The 21696-nt window shown below is 51.4% G+C and overlaps 1 protein-coding gene and 1 long non-coding RNA gene across 2 annotated transcripts; one reads left to right on the top strand and one right to left on the bottom strand.

Moving 5' to 3' along the window:
* Window positions 1-2277: 2277 nt before the first annotated feature.
* FN3KRP (fructosamine 3 kinase related protein) lies at window positions 2278-10703 on the bottom strand. Its single transcript, XM_040456765.1, has 6 exons — window positions 10512-10703; window positions 6215-6366; window positions 5750-5841; window positions 4727-4809; window positions 3552-3674; window positions 2278-3352 (listed from the first exon to the last, which is right to left on the bottom strand). The coding sequence occupies exons 1-6, from the start codon at window positions 10650-10652 to the stop codon at window positions 3014-3016; spliced, it is 930 nt and encodes a 309-aa protein (XP_040312699.1). The 5' UTR covers window positions 10653-10703; the 3' UTR covers window positions 2278-3013.
* A 186-nt stretch (window positions 10704-10889) lies between these two features.
* On the top strand, window positions 10890-13487 carry LOC121018119 (uncharacterized). Its single transcript, XR_005785034.1, has 3 exons — window positions 10890-11503; window positions 11682-11784; window positions 13240-13487. It is a non-coding gene; the product is annotated as an uncharacterized LOC121018119 (long non-coding RNA).
* The last annotated feature ends 8209 nt before the right edge of the window (window positions 13488-21696 follow it).

The following is a 21696-nucleotide window of genomic DNA, read 5'->3' as shown; positions in this document are numbered from 1 at the left end:
AGACACACACTTGATTCCACTGGTTATAGGATCTCCTGGCGCTTCAGTTAGACTTGACAGACGGAAAGTGAACAGGATGTGGGGACAAAGGGAGATGAATGCCTGAGGCACATGAAATCATAGTGATGATAAACTGAGGAGGGGGTCACTCAGCCCCTGCACTCAAGATCCTGTGAAGGGTGAACCCTGCGAGGGCACAGCCAGGTGTGGCCCCTGGATGTGGAAACGCAGCCTGAAACCTTATCGGTGCGGATGGTGCTGTGGGGACTCTGGCTGTGCACTGGCATCCTGGTTCATCTAGACACCAAGGTCTCAGCCCCGCTCTCGTCAAAAGGATGCACAAAAGCTTTGGGGCAGGAGGTAAAGATCAGCTTCCTGAGGTCTCTTTGGCGGACAGGCCCACAGGGCAGACCATGAGGCATTCCGACACAAGAGCCCATCTGAGGAAGAAGCGGGACCCCACCCCCCCCAGAGATGTGGCCCGATAGGCCGGACCTCTGGCTCTGCTGCCTCGCGGTGTCCGCCCCGCCCTGCCCTGAAGGACACGGACCTCTCTCGGCCAAGGGGTCCAGGAGCCCAGACCAGAGCTCATCCTATGGGTCTAGTGGAATCTTCCCAATAATCCGGGTGCCAGCAGGCTGCTCCACAAGGGTGGGAGGCAGGCTGCTGCTGGGACACTGTCACACAGCTGCCCTCCGAAAGCATGCCTGGAAATTAGCACTCCTCCCCTGTTTCTGCCAGCTCGACCTGCCCTGAACCCAGAAAACAGTGTGATTTCCATATTGGGAAATTCATCCTCAGATGACACGTAGACAGGGGCTTTCATGGATGGCTCTGAGGAGGTTCACAGGCCCTTGGGTCTGACGTTTATACAATTTTGACAACTCTTTATTAAAAAAAATGTATAAAAAATTATGAATACAGGGGCATCTGGGTGGCTCAGTCAATTGAACGTCCGACTCTTGGTTTTGGCTCAGGTCATGACCTTGAAGTTTGTGAGATGGAGCCCCAGATCAGTCTCTTCACTGACAGTCAGAGCCTGCTTGGGATTCTCTCTCTCTCTCTGCTCCTCCCCTGCTCACATTCTCTCTCAAAATAAGTAAACATTAAAAAAAAAGAAAAAACATGAGTACAAAATTAAGTACAAAAGTAGGTATTCTATTTATTTTTTTATCTTGAGAGAGAGAAGGAGCAAACAGGGGAGGGGCAGAGAGAGGGGGAGAGAATCCCAAGCAGACGCCCTACTCAGCACAGAACCTGACACGGGGCTCGATCCCACAACCCTGGGATCATGACCTTAGCCAAAGTCAAGAATTAGACGCTCAGCTCACTGAGCCCCCCAGGCACCCCAGAAAAGCAGGTATTATAGAAAGCAACAGGAACAGAGTTTAAAAAGCTGCAAGTACTACACTAAAGCCAGGAGACATTGAAATACTGTGTGTGCGCTAAGCACCCACCACACCTCTGCAATATGCATCCTGCGGGTCAGCCCTGGCCACACGCTCCCAGGAGTAGCCTCTCGGGATGGCCACCCTCCTTGCCCCGAGACTCTGGCAGTGCCCGGCAGCCAGGGAGGCTGCCCCACCCTATCAGGACAGCTCTGGTGGTCACTGTCCACCAGACTTTACGGAGAGACTGAGAACAGCTGTCACACAGCACCTGTCAAAGAGAAGCAGACCTCCAGCTACTCCTGCCTTTATTTGGAAGCTCTGTGCTATTCTCTATTGAACAAAATCAAGAAAAAAAACTGCTCTTTTAAGAAACAACATTTGGGGGCACCTGGGTGGCTCAGTCAGTTAAGCATCCAACTTTTAACTTCAGTTCAGGTTGTGATCTCATGGCTCGTGAGTTCAAGCCCCACATCGGGCTCTGCCCTGACAGCACAGAGCCTGCTTGGGATTCTCTCTCTCTCCCTCTCTGCACCTCCCCTGTTCTCTCTCTCTCTCTCTCAAAAATAAATAAATAAACATTAAAACAAAATATGGGTGCCTGGGTGGCTCAGTCGGTTGAGTGTCCGACTTTGGCTCAGGTCGTGATCTCACGGTTTGTGGATTCGAGCCCCGCATCAGGCTCTGTACTGACAGCTCGGAGCCTGGAGCCTGCTTCTGATTCTGTGTCTCCCTCTCTCTTTGCCCTTCCCTTGCTCAAGCTCTGTTTCTCTCTCTTAAAAATAAACATTAAAAAAAAAACAAAAACAGTTGTGCCTATTTATAATCACAATACATTACAAAGGTTTCTTGGTAAACAGCTAAGACAAACACTGACTTACAATGCAAATAAAGGAAACCACTGAAAGTTTATTCAAATTTTTATGCAAAAGGATTTATTGGCATCCATGTCATTCATGAATATTTCCCATCACTGAAAGACTGAGGAAGGAAGAACCACTGGTTTAGCACTTTCTTATGCAAACAAACAACCCTACACACTTTAAAACGCAGACATGATGGGGTGCTATCACAGGCGATTCAAAGGTTCCTAAATTACCTAAGACCAGCAGGCTTGGTCCCTCCCAGAATCAGCTTCCAGACCTGTCAGCCTGCGGCAGGGCGCAGAGGTGGCACAGAAAGAAGGTGAATGTGCTAGCTTTGAAACTGGTTGTTAGAAGACGTCCTCAGTAGGGTTTCATGTCTACACCCAAGTCTAACTCTTCGAGAAGCATCTTCCAGAACATCAGAGTCATTCCTGGAGCTGAGACAGAAGGAGCCGGGGGAGGGTCCTCAGCAGCGCCTGGCACGCCTGGCCGCTGTCTTTCTCAGCCTTCAGGACAGCAGTGTTTTCAACTCAGCCCATGCTCCACGGCTCCCTCTGGTCACAGCGAATTTCCGGTGAGGTTTCATCCAGCAATGAAGTCTAACGGAATGTACAACCTCCAGAGGACAAAACCTTTCTCCCTCGTACTCTACAAGGCTTGGGAAGTTAGTCTGAAGATTTGGGGAGGAAGGCCTGAGGAAGAGGGCTGTGGGGACAGGAGGCGCCGGCCACAGGTGTGTGGCTAGGACCTGAATCAATCTCATTTGATGAGATTCCTCATGATACTCAGGGAGGACCCTCTATACCCTGATCCGAAGTGGTTCCAGTGGTTCAAATAGTGGAAGAGTTGATACAACTGCAGGCGCGCCTCAAACCCTGGGGCCTTGGGGATTGCACTGTGGTAGGCAGAGTAGAAGGAGCGGCTGAAGCCCCCAAACATGCCAGCTATCGCCAGCTCGTATTCTGAGTGGCCATAGAAAGAAGCCGGATCAAAAATGATGGGCCCAGAGGAGTCCTCCGCCACGTTTCCTCCCCAAAGATCTCCATGCAGCAGGGCTGGGACGATGTCCAGGTCACGAAACAGGTCAGGGATCTTTAGCTGCGGAGGAAATTCGTCCTCAGCAAAGAGACCAACACGTGTCGGAGGGACGCAGATGCGTTTCTGAGTGTGGTTCAACCGCCAAGCAAAGCGCGGCGCAGACGCACACGGACACACACAGAGCTCAGGCACCGGCCAGCCTCACCCCACCTGCCTCAGGGCCACCCCTGTCGGGTTTGCAGGGCAAGGCTCCCCTCACCTGCAGGGCAGACCAGAGCTCCAGGGCCTCCCTGTCCCCAGACCCCTTCTCCACCATGTCCATCTGGGGCTGAATGCGCTGCCGGGCGTAGAAGGTGACCCAGTCCTCCTGCCAGACATTCACCTGCGTGGACAAAGAAGATGCCAGAGCAGGACGAGGAAGCCCAAAGTGGAGAGGCACCACTGTGAGGGCAGGCTGTGGAAAGGCGTGCCGGCCAACCGGCAGACGGTGCCTCGCAGATGGGATTGGGACCCCAGACCCTGTCCCAGAAGCGGGGACTCTCCCAGTGCAGAGCAACAGAGGCCACTCCAAGGAGCTCTAGGATGCTTTCTTTCCATATGGACTCACGTGGGAGCACAGCAGCCAGAGCCGGCTAGCCTTCCTCGACCATAGCTCATTGCTGACCATCCACTTGGCCCCAAGGACCCCTCTTCCGCCCCTCCCAACGCTGACCATCAGAAGGGAAGCAACAGACGCACACGAGAGCGCAGAGCACAGAAAAGCACTCACACGTGTACGTGTCCGTACGCACACAGGGCAAGCTACAGGCAGGCGAGGAAGGGGCAGAGCCAGTTGAAACACCCCAGGAGCCCCATGGGGCAGGTGGGACCGGGGAACCCCAGCTGTCAGCCACTCACCACCCCAAGCAGGTTCCTGGACAACCTCTCACGACATTTCAAAACCTGAACAGTGTCTCCTGTGCCCCCGCGCACATCAGGGAGCCCCTGAAAGTCTTCCAGGTCACTCAGTATTCCTCTTCAGAGAAGCCGCAGCTTCCTCCAAGAGCACAGCCACTGTCCTCCGCACCCAGCATGTGCTGGGCATCAAGTGGAGCCCCTGGACTGAAATTCCCGGGGAGTCAACCACAAAATCATAAAACCGGAAGGTACAATCCCTGTGCATCGTGCTATCGTTGAGGGTTTAGTATCGAGGAAATTTTCCTTAATTCCTAAGTTTTACCCACCTTGACACCCAGCATCCTGACGTGCTGGTCCTGTTTCTCTCAGCTTATCTAGCACATGAGGTGTGTAAACCTCATGCCAGCCTCTTAAGAATTAGCAAAGAAAAAAGGGAGCAAAGACTTTAAACCAAACTTCATAAGGAAGGGGGAGGGTGTTCTTTTCCTGAGCGGCTGACCTGCCTGGAACACGGAGCAAAGGGCCGGTGTCGCTCACCTGGGGAAGGTACCCACAGCATGTCACCACGTCAAACCCGAACTGGTCCACGAAGGGCCGTTCTGCCCGCCCGCCTCCTTTCCCTTGCAAAAGGAAAACAAGAAGGATGACTAGTTCCCATGCTCCTTCGGGCTGCTCGCGGGGTTCAGGGCATTGAGGCCTGTCCTGAGTGTGCCCTTCCCCCACGCCCCGTCTAGAGACAGAGCAGGGCCTGGGTCTGCACAGACCCCCAGGACCCGGGAACAGAGCCTGCTCCAATACACTCAACTACGGCCGGGAGAGGCACCAGAGGGCGCTGAGCGCTAAGCGCAGGCACAACACTGCCTGAAAAGGAGGAAAACCACCTGCCTGGACCCAGCAGGAGAGGAGGGCTCTCAGGGGCCAGCCCAGCTCTTGCACGTGAGAAGAATAAACTGCGGGGATCTGAACTGGCCTCCTTTGCATCCTCTGCGTCTCCCCCAAACTCAGAGCAAACCCCAAAGGCCTGAACTACATGTGGCTTGGAAGGGGTGGGCGGAATCTGACAGGGTCTGTCTAACACAGCAGATTCTCGGCCACCTGTCCCTGGTGTGTCGGCCACTCTGTTAGCACAGTGACCCCGTGGGCTGCACATGGATTATCACGTGCCAAAGGATAAAAGTACTGGAAGATACTCTCAGTGCTAACACTAAGCTGTAGAAATGTCGATGTGAGGGCTGCCATGCTGTGCCTCACGTGTGGCTATTCTTAGAAGAGGCACCACACAGAAAGCCAGGGCAACCTTGACGGGCTTTCTTCTGGGGAATGAGGGTGAAAGGAACCAAACATGACGGGGTTTCAAGTCCAGGACATGCTTCCCTTCCAAATGCACTGTGACACAGGACAGGCACCCCAGACACGTGGCCCTGGGGTTGACGCTCCTTTCCTTTGCCATCAACACAGACCTGACCCTCCTTCAGCCGTGGCAGGACCCCACCCACGCACCCACGCTCCCACGCTGGCCAAATGTCCTTGAGGGGCCCTTGCACTCGCGCAGCCCCATACCCACGGTGCCGGCCTCCTTCTGGAGCATCTCCCCAAGCCTCTTGTTCTCTAGATGCAGGTCTGCGAGCTGGGCTCCAAGCTTTGCAGCATGACTGTGAAACAAACAGCATCAGCTAAGTGTGTGGCACACAAACACGGGGACACAGCCACCCGTAGTCTCAGGCCACATAAAGCAGGTCAGGGGACAGGACGTCTGCTTTGGTGGAGCAAAGGGGACAAGAAGGACCCTGGCTGTTTGATGGTCTCTCCCAGCGTTTCCGTGGCTGCTGGGTTGTCAGCGTCTCACCTGGGGAGATCCCTTTCCCGTTTGCCTTTGGCGTGCGGAGTATGTGTCACTCTCTGCAGAACCCATGATGTGTGAGGTCATGGGTTCCTGAAAATTACACCCCCAGATGCAAGCTTTCAGGTAAGGAACCCCTCGGAAAGAAAACAAAGACAACCAAAGGAGAAGGTGCCAAGACAGACCTGCTCAGATAGCGCATGTCCAAATGCTCCATCACCAGCATGCTGCCGCCTCCCGGGGCGTCGAGGACCTTGATGGGCTTGGGCGCTTTCACTGTGCCCGTTCTCAGGATGGCCATTAGACTTGCCATCTCACCTTCAAACATTCTCTTGGCCTTTCCGAAAAATAACGGAGATGGAGAAGAGAAGGGAGAGCCAGATTACTTCCGGAAAGGTTCTACTTGGACATGTTTTCTTGAGCATTACAATTTCTTTTTAACGTTTTTTTAACATTTACTTATTTTTGAGAGCAGGCGAGCGAGAGAGCACGTTGGTGCACATGCACGTATGAGCAGGGGAGGGGCAGAGAGAGAGGGACACAGGGTCCCACGCAGGCTCCAGGCTCCAAGCTGTCAGTACAGAGCCCCATGCGGGGCTTGAACTCACAAACAGTGAGATCATGACCTGAGCGGAAGGCAGACACTTAACCGACCGAGCCCCACTGGCACCGGCACCCCACGAGCATTACAATTTCAGTCCAAGGCTGTCCTGACTGCAGACTCAGCAGACACAGGCAGCTTTTCTAGCTTTTCGGCAGAGTGGATTACACGCTCTGAAGCTGCACGGGGGTAAGAGCGACGATACTTCCTCATTCTGGACCTTAATCTGCACTCCCGTGAGTCTCTCCTGGGAGGGAAGTAAAAGGCCTCTCACATTCCACTGAGCGCCTAGTGTGGAGCCAGACTGTGTACGTGGGCCATCGTCAGACAGCACCTCACCCGCAGTCCTGTCCCACCAGACCCTCCACCTGCACAGGCCAGGAACCAGGGGCCACCTCTCACTGGGTCTGAGGGCACCTCCCACCTCGCCCAGGAAGACATCCCAACTAGAGCACCACGTCCATCCTCTCCCCCAGACTGCAGCAACCATCCTTACTTCGTCTTCTGGCTGACCACGGCAGGGGCCCTTACCGAAGGCAAATCCCACCCTGGAACACACCCTGAGCTAGCAACTTGCACCACAGCAGCTGGGATCTGGCCCCAGCCACTTTCCTATGCTCATCTGGGGCCCCTTCCCCAGGCCTCACCCCATACCTCCATATACCGCTGTGCACACACCGCACATGCACACACATCCCTGTGCCCTGGGTTACAGCCTTCTTTTAGTTGCCCAAAGATCGAAGCTTCAATGTGCAGGGGCACGTCTGCTTGGAACACCACTCCCACCTTTTGCCAGGTCAGACCCTTCATCACCACGCTTCAGATCTTAAGATGTTCTGACTTCTCAGAAAAATCTGCCCTAACTTCCCACACTAGGTAACTATTCCCTTCAAAAGTTGTTTGTTTGTTTGTTTGTTTTTTATTTTGCTAGAGCATGCGAGCACAAGTAGGGGAGGGGCAGAAAGAGAGGGAGAGAGAGAATCCCAAGCAGGTTCCACACTGTCAGCACAGAGCCGGATGCGGGGCTCGAACTCACAAACCGTGAGATCATGACCTGAGCCAAAGTCGAGTCGGACGTGTGACTGACTGAGCCACCTAGGCGCCCCACCACTCCCTTTAAAGTTGCTTTTATTTTAAGTCAAAATGTACACAAACATGAGCAGAAAAGGGCACAAGCGGGAGCATCTGATTCCAATTCTCAGTAAGTCCAGACGTGGTGTGACCGCTGCCCGGAGGCTCCACAGCCCCCAGCCGCCTGCTCCACACAGATTTGCCTCGTCTGCTTTGTCCTTCTACATGCAGAGGCAGACAGTCTGGCTTCTATGTCTCACTGCCTTTGTTATGCTGCTGCATCAACAGAGGTTATTCTCACTGCTGCACAGAGCTCCACAGCGCGAACATTCCGGAATGGGCTCACCCAGCATACTGGGGACAGACAGCTGGGCTTCCAGCATGGGGCTACTTATTGTCAGGACTGACTCTGTGACCTCAGCCAAGTTACTTAGAGTCTCTGTGCCTGTTTCCGCACGTGTAAAAACGGGGTCAAAAACAGTACCAATCTCACAGGCCATAAGTAACTGAGTTAGCAGCCAACACTTACTAGGCCCATTCCAAACACTTTATAAACGGTGCTATTATCGTACTACCTTCTACCGAGGAGGAAGATAAGAGCTGTGCCTTGAGAATTTTCCAAACGTTCTCTTTAGGAAATAAAGGCAAAACGACTGGGCCCCGGCTGCACTTTGTACTAGAGCACTGGTCGTGAAAAGGGGAGTAAGGCGTAGAATAAAAACAATAATCACCTGGGGAGAGGTGCAGGGGGATCTGTGAACATAGCCAGAGGTGAAGCCTCCCTCAGAGAAGTGTCTGCTGCTCCTCGAGAGGAGGGAGAAGTAGGCAGCAGGTGTGGGTAGGCCTACACAAAAGATCTGGAGCTTAAGGGAGGAGGAGGGGAGGAACCCAGCATGCAATTAGGCAAGACAGAGACGAATAGTCTTATTTAGAGGGGTCAATTCAAGCGGGGTGAGAAGGAAGAGAGAAGAGCAATGGTGCAGTCTCCTCCCGGAAGGGTTGGAAGGTATTTTCACCTCCTACAAGGTAAAGCAGTACAAAGTCCTGTTTCCCATACGACCGGCAGATGTTTATGCTACGGCCAGCACATCTGCATAACTCACATAGTATTTTCAAAGCAAGCTAGAAATTTGGAACTATCTACCAAAGGACAAGAAGGAACTTATGTGAGGAAGATTGGCAAAAAGAAAACGGACTTGGGGTGCTCACAGCTGGCTTGGTCAGTGGAGCGTGTGACTCAATCTTGGGGTTGTGAGTTCGAGCCCCACGTTGGGCGTAGAGATTACTTAAATATAAAATCTTAATATAAAAATAAAAAAAGAAAGGAGATGGACTTTGATGACAAAAGAAGAACCTGAAGAAATAGCACCAGCAGAACAAGGCTTGAAAAGTGTCACTAAGTGGACCTACTGTCATCATCAGAAAGTATTTGCTTCCCCTCTAACAAACACAGTCTTGAATTGTAATAAATGCCAGCAAGGTCCAAACACAAACATGCCTTATAAACGGGAAGCACACACACCGGAGAAGCCCCCGCAGCAGGACGTGGGGAGGGACAGCACCCACACTAGGACCGCGTGAAGGCACTCCAAGCACAAACGCTGACAAATCCCTGAAAGGACGCAGCACTGGGCGCAGCTGATCTCCCCACAACAAAGGGCTGAAGGCTGGTCTAGGAGAGCAGCGCGTCAGAGAGAAATTATCCCCAACCACGGAGGGTGCGGCGCGCACCCGGGAAGAAAATGAAACACCTGCAGGAGTGAACGAAAGCAAGCCAGGTGTGCGATACGCGGCCCTGGTCCTGGGGTCAGTCCCTGCAGCCCTGTTTGCAACAAGGCATTGCCTGATCCCGCCCATTGCCTACGGGAGCCAGCCTGGGCCGTCCAGAGGAGAGTCCTGGGGTGACCCACCCAGACTGGGCAGCGAGGTGACACCAACACCTAGGGGGAAGCACAAGGTCAGCAGCAGTGAGGTTCACCTACTTTCCACAGGGCCCTCTCCAAGTTCCTGCAGGAACAGAAGTTTTCGGAGTGGGTGGCCCGTCCCCCCAGGCCTATGTTGACACCCGCAATGTGACGGTGTTAGAAGGCGATCAGGCTCCATGTGGCTGGAGCCCTCATACTGGGACCAGGGCTCTTAGGAAAGAGGCCCCAGAGGGCTCCCTTGCCCATGTGACAGGTGCGGACACAGGGAGAAGTCCCCTTCCCCATCACGAAGTGGGCTGTCACCAGACACCTTCCAGCGCCCAGAGGGGAGAAGAGCCGTCCGCTCTCAAGCTGTCCGCTCTGTGCTCTCCGTTACCCCGCGCGCCCCAATGACCGAGGCGGTGGCTACGTTATCTTCGGTAATTCAGAAAGGTCCCAGGACGAGAGAGCCTTCTACTACCAGCCCTTGTTCAAAACTCCCCAAACAGGGGACTTTCTCAAAGGAGCGGCCGCAGGCATCACTGGAAAACCATCCCCAGCACCCACCACCCACACCACAGCAGGGAGCAAACCTGGGCGCAGGGGTCCCCAGAGGGCTGCCTACAGGGTCCGCTAACCTGCCCAGGGCTGACAGGACGGATTCCGGGTGCACGACCCCAGGATCGCCCAGACGCAGCCATGACGGGCAAGGGCTTCACCAAGGACCACCACCCTGTGGCCCTCCTGTGCGGCCCCCACCCCCACGCCAGACTCCGAATCGCGGACCTCCGACCCCCTAGACTCGGGACCAGGACCCCAGATCCCGCCCCGGGCCTGCAGCCCCACCCAGACCCCAATCGCCGACCACCACCCACCCACCCCGGCCCCGCCCACGGCGGCCCTGACCTCCGCCTTGGAGTTCACTTTCACAAACACGCGTCCTCTGTCCGTGTCGTAACTCTGGCCCTGGCTAATGCACCCACCCCCCGAGTGACCCGTAGCCTTGACGAAGTCGCAGCCCAGCTCCCGCCTCAGCAGAGCCTCCATGTTCAACGAAGCGCGGTGGCCGACTGCCTCAGGCTGGGGGAAAGCTAGCGGCAGAGACGCACAGTGATTGGGTGAGGTGTGGGAGGGGCGGGATCGAGCCGCAAGAGCTCCCAGGGATTGGGTGAGACACCACGGGAACGGGGTGAGATGCTGAGAGGCGGGACCGGGCCGCCAGGACACCCGGCAATTGGGTGAGACGCTGAGGGGCGGGACCGGGCCTCTAGAACGCTGAGGAGCAGCGGGTCTCTTCCCGGGGTTGTGAAGTTGATAACTGGTGGTAGGCGAGAGAGCTCCCCCTTCCGCCCGCCGTGTCCGTTTTAGGAGAGATTGTCTTCTATACCTGCTCAAACACCTGATTGTCGGTTAGCCTCCGTCTCCCCAGCTAGAAGAGCGATCGGAGTCAGCTCTGCTTCCTGTATTAGTTGAGGTTCTCCAGAGGAGAGGGGACAGGATATGTACCCGGAAAGAGAGGTTAGTTTTAAGGGTGGGCTCTGTTAACCTTAAAAGTAATACAAAAATAATAAAACAGTTATTTTACCAGCAAAGATGGGATTATTTGGGAATAGCAGAGGCTTGCTTGGCAGGGTAAGTAGACTTGCCAGAACCAGGGGCAAGTCTGGAAAACGGGGAGAGGAGAGGGAGCTGTAAGCGAGACACATGGATGACACCAGGTGCTGGTGACACCAGGTGCTGGACACAAGTCAGACGGTGAAGTCATTATTCGCAGCAACAATAAATTAAGTAAAAACTGCATAAACAATAGAGGACTCGATATATTTGCAGTAGAAGTGGCTCCAAAGTCTACAATAGTTTGTCAACATGTGATGCCTCTGCGGGAACGACAGGACTGGGTATGTTACTGTGTGTATTCCCTTGTGTCTTAAATACTGTTTTCTACTTGAGGCTATCAAACCAAGAACTAGTCCAATTTAGTCTCTTATTTGTTGGTCAACTAAATGCTAATCAACTTCACTGATGCACATAATCTATTTAATTTGTATGTATTTATGTTCTATGCCCATGTTATAGGCTTTATTATTAAAATATAAATAAATAAAGGAAAGAGGGAAGTGTGATGCTCTCTCATTGGCTGGGCTGTTGCTGGAGCAGCAGGAAACCTTCCTGTTGCTGGGTAAGTACTGTCCACCTGCCTCTCCTCATGCTGGGTATGCAGTTGATAAGTAGTGCCAGGTGCCACAGCTCCCCTGCACCCCCCCCCCCGCACCCCCCTATCAATTTATTTAATTAATTACATCAACTACATTAAATTAAAATGTTAAAGGCTCCTGGGCCGATTTAGCAGCTTAGATGAGAGAATTGGTAAACTGGAAGATGTCAGAAGTCATGAAGAATGTGTCACAAGGAGACAAACAGGGAAATTACAGGCAAGATAAGAGACATGGAAAATGGTAGACATTTAACTGGAGTTCCAGAAAAGGGGAAAGAAACAGGCTATAACTGAACAGAAAATGGCTGAGAATTTTCTAGAACTGATAAAATACACCAACCATCAGATCCAAGTTCCCCCCAAATCTTAACCTGGATAAACTAAAAGTTCACATATAGGCAAGTAACAGGGAAATTGCAGGCCACCAAAGGCATGGGAAGTCTCCAGTGTAGCCAGCAAGAAATGTCAGATTGCTTTTATTTTTAATGTTTATTTATTTTTGAGACAGAGACAGAGAGTGCAAGCGGGGGAGGGGCAGAGAGAGAGGGAGACACAGAATCTGAAGCAGGCTCCAGGCTCTGAGTTGTCAGCACAGAGCCGGACGTGGGTGGCTGGAACTCACAAGCTGTGAGATTATGACCTGAGCCGAAGTCGGACATTTAACCCACTGAGCCACCCAGGTGCCCCCAGATTGCTATGAAATGATTAATGTTTGGTTTCCCAACACTAATACTGGAAGCCAAAAAGGTAGTGGAATAGTTGTCACCAAAAGAGTATAACTGCCCGGGGAAAATAAGTTTTCAAGAATGAAAATGAAGTAAAGACATTGCTTGGGAAGATGGCAGAGTAGGAAGACGTTAGACTCACCTTGTCCCACAGAGACAGCTAAATAACACGCACATCAGTGTAAAAAACCCAGAAGATGGCCCGAAGATGGCAGAACAGACTCTCCATAGCTAAATGTAGAGAAGAGGCCACATGGAAGAGGGTAGGAAGGAAGGAGACACAGTTGGGAGCCCTTTGGAACTAGGGACTCTCCTCAGGAGGGAGAGACACAGGTGCATGGAAAGGGGAGAGGACCAGACTCTCATGCCAGCCATGCAGTCATGGGAAACACACATGAAAAACAGAGGGGCATAATTTCACAAGTTTACAAGTCTGTGGGACTTAACACTTAGAACTTTAAGATATGATTCAGACTGGGGCTCCTGGGTGGCTCAGGCAGCTGACCTTCCGACTCTTGATTTCAGCTCAGGTCATGATCTCAGGGTCGTTGGGCTCTGTGCTGAGCATGGAGCCTGCTTGGGATTCTCTCTCTCTCTCTCTCTCTCTCTCTCTCTCTCCTACTGCCCCTCCCCCCCCATAAAAGCAAAGAAAAAGACATTATTCAGACTGAAGACCATTTGCTTTTATTTCTAGTGATGCAATTTTCTACCAGGAGGACCCTCCCAAAGGAAAGCCAAAAGGATGCTTTTCAGCCAAAAGAAAAGTGATCACAGGTTGTAAAGCCAAAATCTAAGAAGGAGCACAGAGCAAAGAAAGTGGTACATAAGTGAGAAAATCTAATTGTACAAAATAACACTGAGTCTTGTATGACAAAAAGAGAGAATTTTTAAAACAGTTGAATTTTACATTTTCATTTAAAAGGTTCGGGGCACCTGGGTGGCTCAGGCGGTTGAGCATGTCTGTGCTGACAGCTCAAAGCCTGGAGTCTGCTTCTGATTCTGTGTCTCCCTCTCTCTCTGCCCCTCCCCTGCTCGTGCTCTGTGTCTCTCTCTCTATCAAAAATGAATAAACATTTAAAAAAAGTTAAAAAAAAGAGTAAATTGTTGTAAGGTGTTTGTGTTGTTTGTTCAAGAGTAAAGGTAAAGGAGGGGCACCTGGCTGGCTCGGTCAGTGGCGAGTGCAACTATCAATCTCAGGGTTGCAAGTTCAAGCCCTATGTTGGGTGGATGGGTGACTTAAAAATAAAACCTTTAAAAAAACGTGAAGGTAATGATTACTTTTAGTCTTTGATAAATTATATGTTCATACTTAATTTCTAGAGTAAGCACTAAAAAATAGAGAATTTGTGTTGCATCCACACGACTTCTGAAACAGAATGCTACGGGCACCAGTGACAGTTTATTACAATGAGAGGCAAGGCCAACCGACCGGGACCGACACTCTTGACCAGAGTGCGGTCTCAAACAACCGGGGTACAGAGTTTTTATAGCTGACCACATCATCTTATCATCACCTGGGGATAGAACAAAGAAATAATTCCCAGATGGGGGTGGAAACAGTTCAGACATGCCCTTGCCCCAATCCAAACACTAAACCAGTTGATTTTCCTTAAACTTTTGTTCCCTTGATTGATAGGACAAAGCTGTTATCTTAATCTACAGTGTTAAAACAAAGCTGTTATTTCTTCAGGCTACAGGTTAGCCCTACACTACAATTTAACCCTTACAATTTGTAACTTTCCTTTTTTTTTTTTTTTTAAAGTTTACGTATTTTGAGAGAGAGAGAACACAAGCAGAGGAGGGACAGAGAGAGAGAAAGAGAGAGAGGGAGAATGAATTCCAAGCAGGTTCCACACTGTCACCGCAGAGCCCGATGTGGGGGTCAAGCTCACAAACTGGGAGATCATGACTTGAGCTGAAGTCAGACACTTAAGTGACTGAACCACCAGGCGTCCCATAACTTTCCTATTAATAGAAGGAAAAAGTAGGGGCACCTGGGTGGCTCGGTCAGTCTAGCTTCTGAGTCTTGGTTTTGGTTCCGAGCATGTTCTCACGGTTTGTGAGTTCGAGCCCCACATGGGGCTCTGTCCTGGCAGTACAGAGTGTGCTTACGATTTTCTCTCCCTCTCTGTCCTTCCCCTGCTCACTCTCTCTCAAAATAAATACTTTAAAAAAAAAAAAGCTTAATAAAAATTTTTGAAAAAGAAGCAAAAATTAACCCCAAAGAAGGCAAGAGAGTAAAAAACATGGACCCAGTGGGATAATACAAGCCCACATAATAAGATGGTGGGTTTAAAGCCAAATATATGGATAATTGCATTAAGTGTAAATGAACAAAATGCCCCAGTTCAGAAACAAAGAAGAATTCCGTTTTTTTAAAGTAGGTTTCATACCTAGGGTGGAGCCCAACACCGGGCTTGAACCCACAACCCTGAGACCAAGACCTGAGCTGAGCTGAAGCCTGTGGTTTTATACTTTTCTAAGGATGCCATTTAAAAATGCCATAGGCTGGGGGATGGAAACAACAAACTCATTTTCTTACAGTTCTGGGGGCTGGAAGTCCAGATCAAGTTGTCCTCAGCATCGGTTTCTGGTGAGACTAGTCTCCACGGCTCCAGAGCTCACTCCATCGTCCCGCAGCCTCTTTTCTGTGTATGTGCAGACAGTGAGCTCTGGTGTCTATTGGATAAGAACCTTGCCCTATGACTGTATTTAACCTTTATTACCTATCTCCAAATACAGTCACATGGCAAATTTGGGCTTCCACACATGGGTGAGGGAGAAGGGTGGACACCGTCTAGTCTCTGACTCCTGGTCAGTGTGGGGGCCGAAGGGCATGCTGTGGGTGCCCTGACCGTGTACCTTCAGCTCTCACAGACTCCCAGGACACCAGCCTGAGGTCCCCAGGCACCAGCTCCTGGGACTCTGAGCCTTCTCTGACCCCCACAGTGCCAAGGGGGTGCACTTCAGTCATTGCCCCACGCCATGGGGCTTCCTGGGTCACCCCCATGTAAGCTACTTGCACTTGTACTTTGTCTGCTTCTGGGGGAGCCCACCCCCAAGGCGATGGTAATGGCCACACAGGAGGGAAGGTGTTGTATTGGGGAGACCTGTGGTGGGTTCTGGCAGACTAGACCTGTTCTATTTTTTTTTTTAAGTTGTATTTAAGTAATCTCTACACCCCATGTGGGGCTCAAACTCATGACCCCAAGATCAAGAGGCGCACACTTCTACATGCCCCTGGACATGTTGTATTTCTTGATCTGGAGAGTGATTTATAACTTGAGTGCTTGAGTGTTCACTTTAGAATTATTTTTAAATGTGTGTGTGTGTGTGTGTGTGTGTGTGTTCATGCACATTTCCATGTGTATGTGGCATTTCACAATTTTTTTAATGCTTTCTTTATTTTTGAGAGAGAGAGAGCATAAGCAGGGGACATGCAGAGAGAGAGGGAACACAGAATCTGAAGCAGGTTCCAGGCTCTGAGCTGTCAGCACAGAGCCTGACGCAGGGCTCGGACTCACGAACCGCGAGATCGTGCCCTGAGCTGAAGCTGGATGCTCAACCGACTGAGCCACCCAGGTGCCCCTATATTGCATTCCACAATTTTGAAAAGCAAAAACAAGCACACGAAAATCTATAAATGATAGTCAATGAAATAATTAACACTTCAGGGGACCAGTGAGAATTAAAAATATTCTGAAGGCCAGTGGGCATGTGAATCACAACATCTGTCATTGTCCTGGACAGGCTGGTGACACCCCATCTCCATGGTCCCTGCACTTGCTCTCTGTGCCAGGAGCACAGGTTTCCATCAGAATTTCGCCACCACTAAGTAAGGTGTGCTGGAATGGACCTTACCACATCAAGTTAATTCCTGACCTCACTGAGATGGGGTCTCAGTGGTTTTCAATTTTTTGAAAAATTGTTTTTCAATTTTCATTTTAATGAAATTATTTTTGTCATACTGATGTGGTTTGAAGCATTGGGGTTTGGAGCCAACAGCCAAGAAAGAATTCTTGAGACATCTTTGGTGCAAAAAGGTGGTTTTATTAAAGCACAGGGACAGGACCCATGGACAGAAAGAGCTACACTGAGGTTGTGAGGAGTGACTGATTATATACCTTAAGGCTGGGAGGGAGTTAGGAACAGTGTAAGTTTCTAAGGTATTTTGGAAGCAAGGTTCCCAGGACCTTGAGGGGCTAGCTGCTATTAGGAAAAGATCATTTATTACTATCGAATAAAACCTCAGCGGGACACCCTTCCGATGTATGTCAAGGGACCATATGCTTGGAGGATGATCGCTAACATGTATCTTGGGGGTGGAGATAAAGGAAGTTTCCAAAGGGATGTTTACATGTTAAAGGAGACTTACAGGATCCTGGGGGGCTGGGCTAAGATTGCCTTTTGCCCTTAGCGAAGTGTCATCATGGAGGCAGCTGAGCTCCTAGAGGGAGGTCACTCTGCCAGTCTCAAGGATTTGTCAATAGGCTGTAAGTTGTAAGGAAATGTCATTTTTTTCTTTTGCCTTTGTTTCCACGTCAATACCAGTTTCATCCACACAAGATTTTGCAGACTCTGTACCTGCCCTTACAAATGCTCTCTCCAGCTCAGGATTTCTGCTGGGTCTAATTTTCCTGAACCAAGTAAAAAGATCTAAATTTCATCAGGCATTGTTTTAGCCAATCTTTATAAATCTGTGTTGATTATTTGCAGCAGGGATATTAATTATGTATTAGATAAAAGACCAATCACGTGTGTTTATTCAACCATGAGAAAATGCTTCCCGTTGGTTCCATAGAGGAAGATGGGGCTCCAGCTTTGCAAACCGGATGCTTTCATACCTCTCTGGATACTCTGTGGCCTTTGGGCGGAACTCCTGCTTTTCAGCAATCTGCTGTTGCCCCCTCTCAGGTCGGCCTTCCCTGGGACCTCTTCCTCTCTTGCAGCAGGGTTTGCTCTCCTGTGTCCTGAGGCCATCCTCCTGAGGAAGGCTGCAGCCTCCTTTTCCTTCCTGTCTGATTCTTTGTCCATGGCCTGCCTTGTGCTTGCATACGTGTGCACACTGGTACCTCCACCCAACTGTCCCCACCCTGGTTGGCAAGCCCCAGGCCCATTCCTGTTGCACAGCCAACGTGCGCCTCACCTCTCCCTGCGACAGCCCGTGATGCACTAATGACACTGAAAGGAGGGGACAGATCCCTGTTGGACCACAGGGTGTGTGGAAGGGGGAAGGGCGCCCAGTGGAGGCCTCCTAGGGTCTCCATCGGGATACCAGCAGATGGCGTAACTGAGCACTTACTGTGTACCAGCAGCTTCCCCAACACTTGTGACGTGTGCTACTCTGGGACTTCGCACAAGGAACACTTCTCCCTTAAGAAACGGGGAAACCGAGGCCCAGGGAGTGCGGTTGCTTGCCCAAGGTCACCCAGGTGGGAAACACTGGAGTCAGGATACTGCTTCGGGCAAATCTCTGACTCCCTCTGACCTCAAAGTCTGCAAAAGCAAGCTCACCGCACTCCCCAGCTGGGTCTACGGATTCGCGCGACTCTAACGGTGACAGAGGAGAATTGCGTCCGCCCCTGCCAACTTCCCAAGAGCGGGGGCGGCTCTCAAGGCTACCTCGCTGGTCATCAAAGTCGCGCTGGTCGTGTGGGGTCCCGCCTGAGCATTCCCGGGGACGACGGCCGCCAGCCTCTGACAAGTGGCTGCCCCGTCACGCAGCCCTTCCTGCGGGCCTCGGTCCGACCTCCGTCGCAGGGACACTCTCGCCCGAGCAGGTAGGGGTCGGGCCAGGTGGGGGGCTGCGCGCGGCCGAAAATGGAGGATCGCGGGGCTCCTGCCTTCGGTCCCCAGCGCTTCCGGCTGGCCGGGGGGCTTCGCACCCCATGTCCCTCCCTGGCTGTGGGGGGCGCCGAGCAGTGGGCGGGCGGGACCTAGGCGCGACAGCGGGGGGCGGGGCAGGTGGGCGTCTGAGCGGAGCAATGGGTGGGTGGGACCTGTTGGGCAGTGGGTGGGCGGGGCAAGGACTGAGCGGAGCAAGGGGCGGGAAAGCGGGTGGGCGGGGAGCGGGCGGGGTCTGGGCGGGTGGGAGGGGTCGGAGCAGGCGGGGCAGCAGAGGGCGGGGGCAGGGTGGGCGGGTCTGGGCGGAGCAGTTGGTGGGCGGGGCATGTTGGGACGGGGGCAGGGGGCGGGGCCTGCTGGCCAGTGGGGGCAGGACCTGAGCGCCTCAGCGGGTGGGCGGGGCAGAGGGCGGGGCCTGAGCGGAGCAAATGTCAGACAGGAAACCTACAGTAAATGGATTCTGTCTAGCGACTCTGGGGCTGTACTTTCTGTCTGTACTTTCTGGGGCATCCGTGAGGTTACAGTTTTGCCTAAAATAGGTTTTCTTTCTGTGGCGGAAGAACAACTGGCACCTTGGCTGTGAATTCTTGGTGAGTCATCAGCAAACAGGCACCCAGAGTGAAACTGCGCTCAGCTGTTAGTTGCTATTTACTTCTTGTCAGCAGGGGAGAGAAGTAAGGAGAGTTAATTGGAGTGTGCAAGTGCCTGGCTCTGGAGAAAATATGGTCAGTCGCTTTTTAGTTCTTCAGTCTATTTTTGTTTGAGCATCAGAGAAAGATACTTAATAAATGCTTTTCCATAGTCAAATGGGATAAAAATTTCACATTATGTAGAGAGATTCCTTTCATACCATCCAGAGATGGCAGATATTCCTTCTCTCCCACCCTCTGTAATAAAGGACCCCTCGATGGTGCTCTAGGCCAAAAGCCACTGCACAGTGCCGCACACACACCGTGTGCCATGAGCTCTGCGCTTCCAAACAGGTGACTGGCAGTTCCATGATTAAACAGTTACTACCGGATCCATCAATTCCAGGCCCACACACGTGCCCAAGGGACACGAAAACATACATCCACACAGACACTGGATACAAATGTTCAAAGCAGCTCTATTCCCAGAGCTAAAAGATGTAAACAACCCAAATGTTCATCAACAGATTAATAGATAAGCAAACTGTGGTCCATCCGTACAATGGAATATTATTAGGCTTTAAAAAGGAAGGGAATTCTGACACTTGCTACAACATAGGTGAAAAGTGAAGACATGTTCGTGAAATAATTCAGTCACAAGAGTGAATATTATATGATTCTATTTATATGAAGTCCCCAGAGCAGTCATATTCATAGACGGAAAGTAGAATGGTGGTTTCCAGGGGCTGGGGGAGGTGGATGGGGAGTGTTTATTTTATTTTATTTTTAAATGTTTATGTTAGAGGGGCGCCTGGGTGGCTCAGTTGGCTGAGCATCCAACTTCAGCTCAGGTCATGATCTCATGGTCTGTGAGTTCAAGCCCCGCGTCGGGTTCTGTGCTGACAGCTGGGAGTCGGGAGCCTGGAGCCTGCTTCAGATTCTGTGTCTCCCTCTCTCTCTCTCTCTGCCCCTCCCCTGCTCATGCTCTGTCTCTCTCTCTGTCAAAAATAAATAAGCATTAAAAAAAATTAAATGTTTATGTTAGAGAGAGAGAGTGTGTGAGTGAGGGAGGGGCAGAGAGAGAGAGAGAGAGGGAGACACAGAATCCAAAGCAGTCTCTCCAGGCTCTGTCAGTAAAGAGTCTGACATGGGGCTCGAACCCGCAAACAGCGAGATCATGACCTGTGCGGAAGTCAGACGCTTAACTAAGCCACTGAGGTGCCCCTGTTTTGTTTTGTTTTGTTTTGTTTTGTTTTGTTTTGTTTTGTTTTGTTTTGTTTTAGAGAGAGAAAGAGAGCAGGGGAGAGGGGCAGAGAGAGAGAGAGCGAGCAAGCGAGCGCGAGAGAGAATCCCAAGGAGTTTCCACATTGTCAGCGCAGGGCTCAATCTCACCACTCTGGGATCATGACCCGAGCCAAAATCAATCAACAGTCAGATGTTCAACAGACTGAGCCACACAGGCACCCCTCGGGAGGGAGTTAGTGTTTAAAAAAATTTTTTTTCAACGTTTATTTATTTTTGGGACAGAGAGAGACAGAGCATGAACGGGCGAGGGGCAGAGAGAGAGGGAGACACAGAATTGGAAACAGGCTCCAGGCTCTGAGCCATCAGCCCAGAGCCCGACGCGGGGCTCGAACCCACGGACCGTGAGATCGTGACCTGGCTGAAGTCGGACGCTTAACCGACTGCGCCACCCAGGCGCCCCTAGGGAGTTAGTGTTTAATGGGAACAGTGTTTCAGCTTGAGGACAACGAAAATGTTCTGCAGATGGGTGGTGGAGATGATTGTACAACAATGTGAATGTGCTTAGTGCCACTGAACTGTACATTTAAACATGGGTGAAATTGTAAATTATATGTAATATATATACATACATATATGTATGTATATATATTACTACAATTTAAAAATAAACACGAAACCAGGACTGTGTTGCTGTACTGACTCCAGCAGTGGAAGCTACAGTCAGGGCCTCTGGTCCTCATGGTTTCTCCAAGCCCTCCTTTTCTTAGTATAGTGGGAATGACAATCCCCACCTGTCAGGGTCACCATGAGGTTAAAGTGGGCCACCACAGGTGTCCCAGGACTCTCACTATAGGCCTGGACCACTCTAGATAGACCCTTTGCTCCTAGCCCCAGGTGCAGCTTGGAAGATTCTCCTCTCCTTTCCCCTGGAGTCACACCTGACCTTAACTTACCATTTAATGTCATAGTTGGAGGAAACTGAGATCAGTCATGATCAGCCAGGAGGTGCTCATGGGAGCTACCGTAGGAGCCCCACCTGTTCTCATCTCAGGGTAAGGGATTGCCATGTGCGATTCTGGAGACATTTTTAGTGGTTACAACTGGGAGAGGAGTTCACTGGCATCTAGTGGATAGGGGTCATCAGCATCCAGCGATGCACAGAACAACCCACCACAGAGCAGCCCCTGGAGGCTGGTTCAGATACCCTGCTCTAGACCCCAAGACCATCTAACAACCCAGGGAAAGGCTAGCTGAGGGATGGGTGGGCACAACTCTCCAGTGGGCAGAACTCCACACTCCAGAACTCATTTTTGCTCTGGGTGGTTCCAGGGCCCCTAACCACCATGGGCCCAGTTGTGGACTGAACATGTCCCTGCCAAAAATCCATATATTGAAGCCCTAAATCCCAATGTAATAATACATGGACATGGGGA

Source organism: Herpailurus yagouaroundi, unplaced genomic scaffold, assembly GCF_014898765.1.
Source record: "Herpailurus yagouaroundi ecotype Mexico unplaced genomic scaffold, PumYag 217, whole genome shotgun sequence".
NCBI classification, from domain to species: Eukaryota; Metazoa; Chordata; class Mammalia; order Carnivora; family Felidae; genus Herpailurus; species Herpailurus yagouaroundi.
The sequence above is the reverse complement of the archived record's forward strand: the minus strand, read 5'-3'. Positions and strand labels throughout refer to the sequence as shown.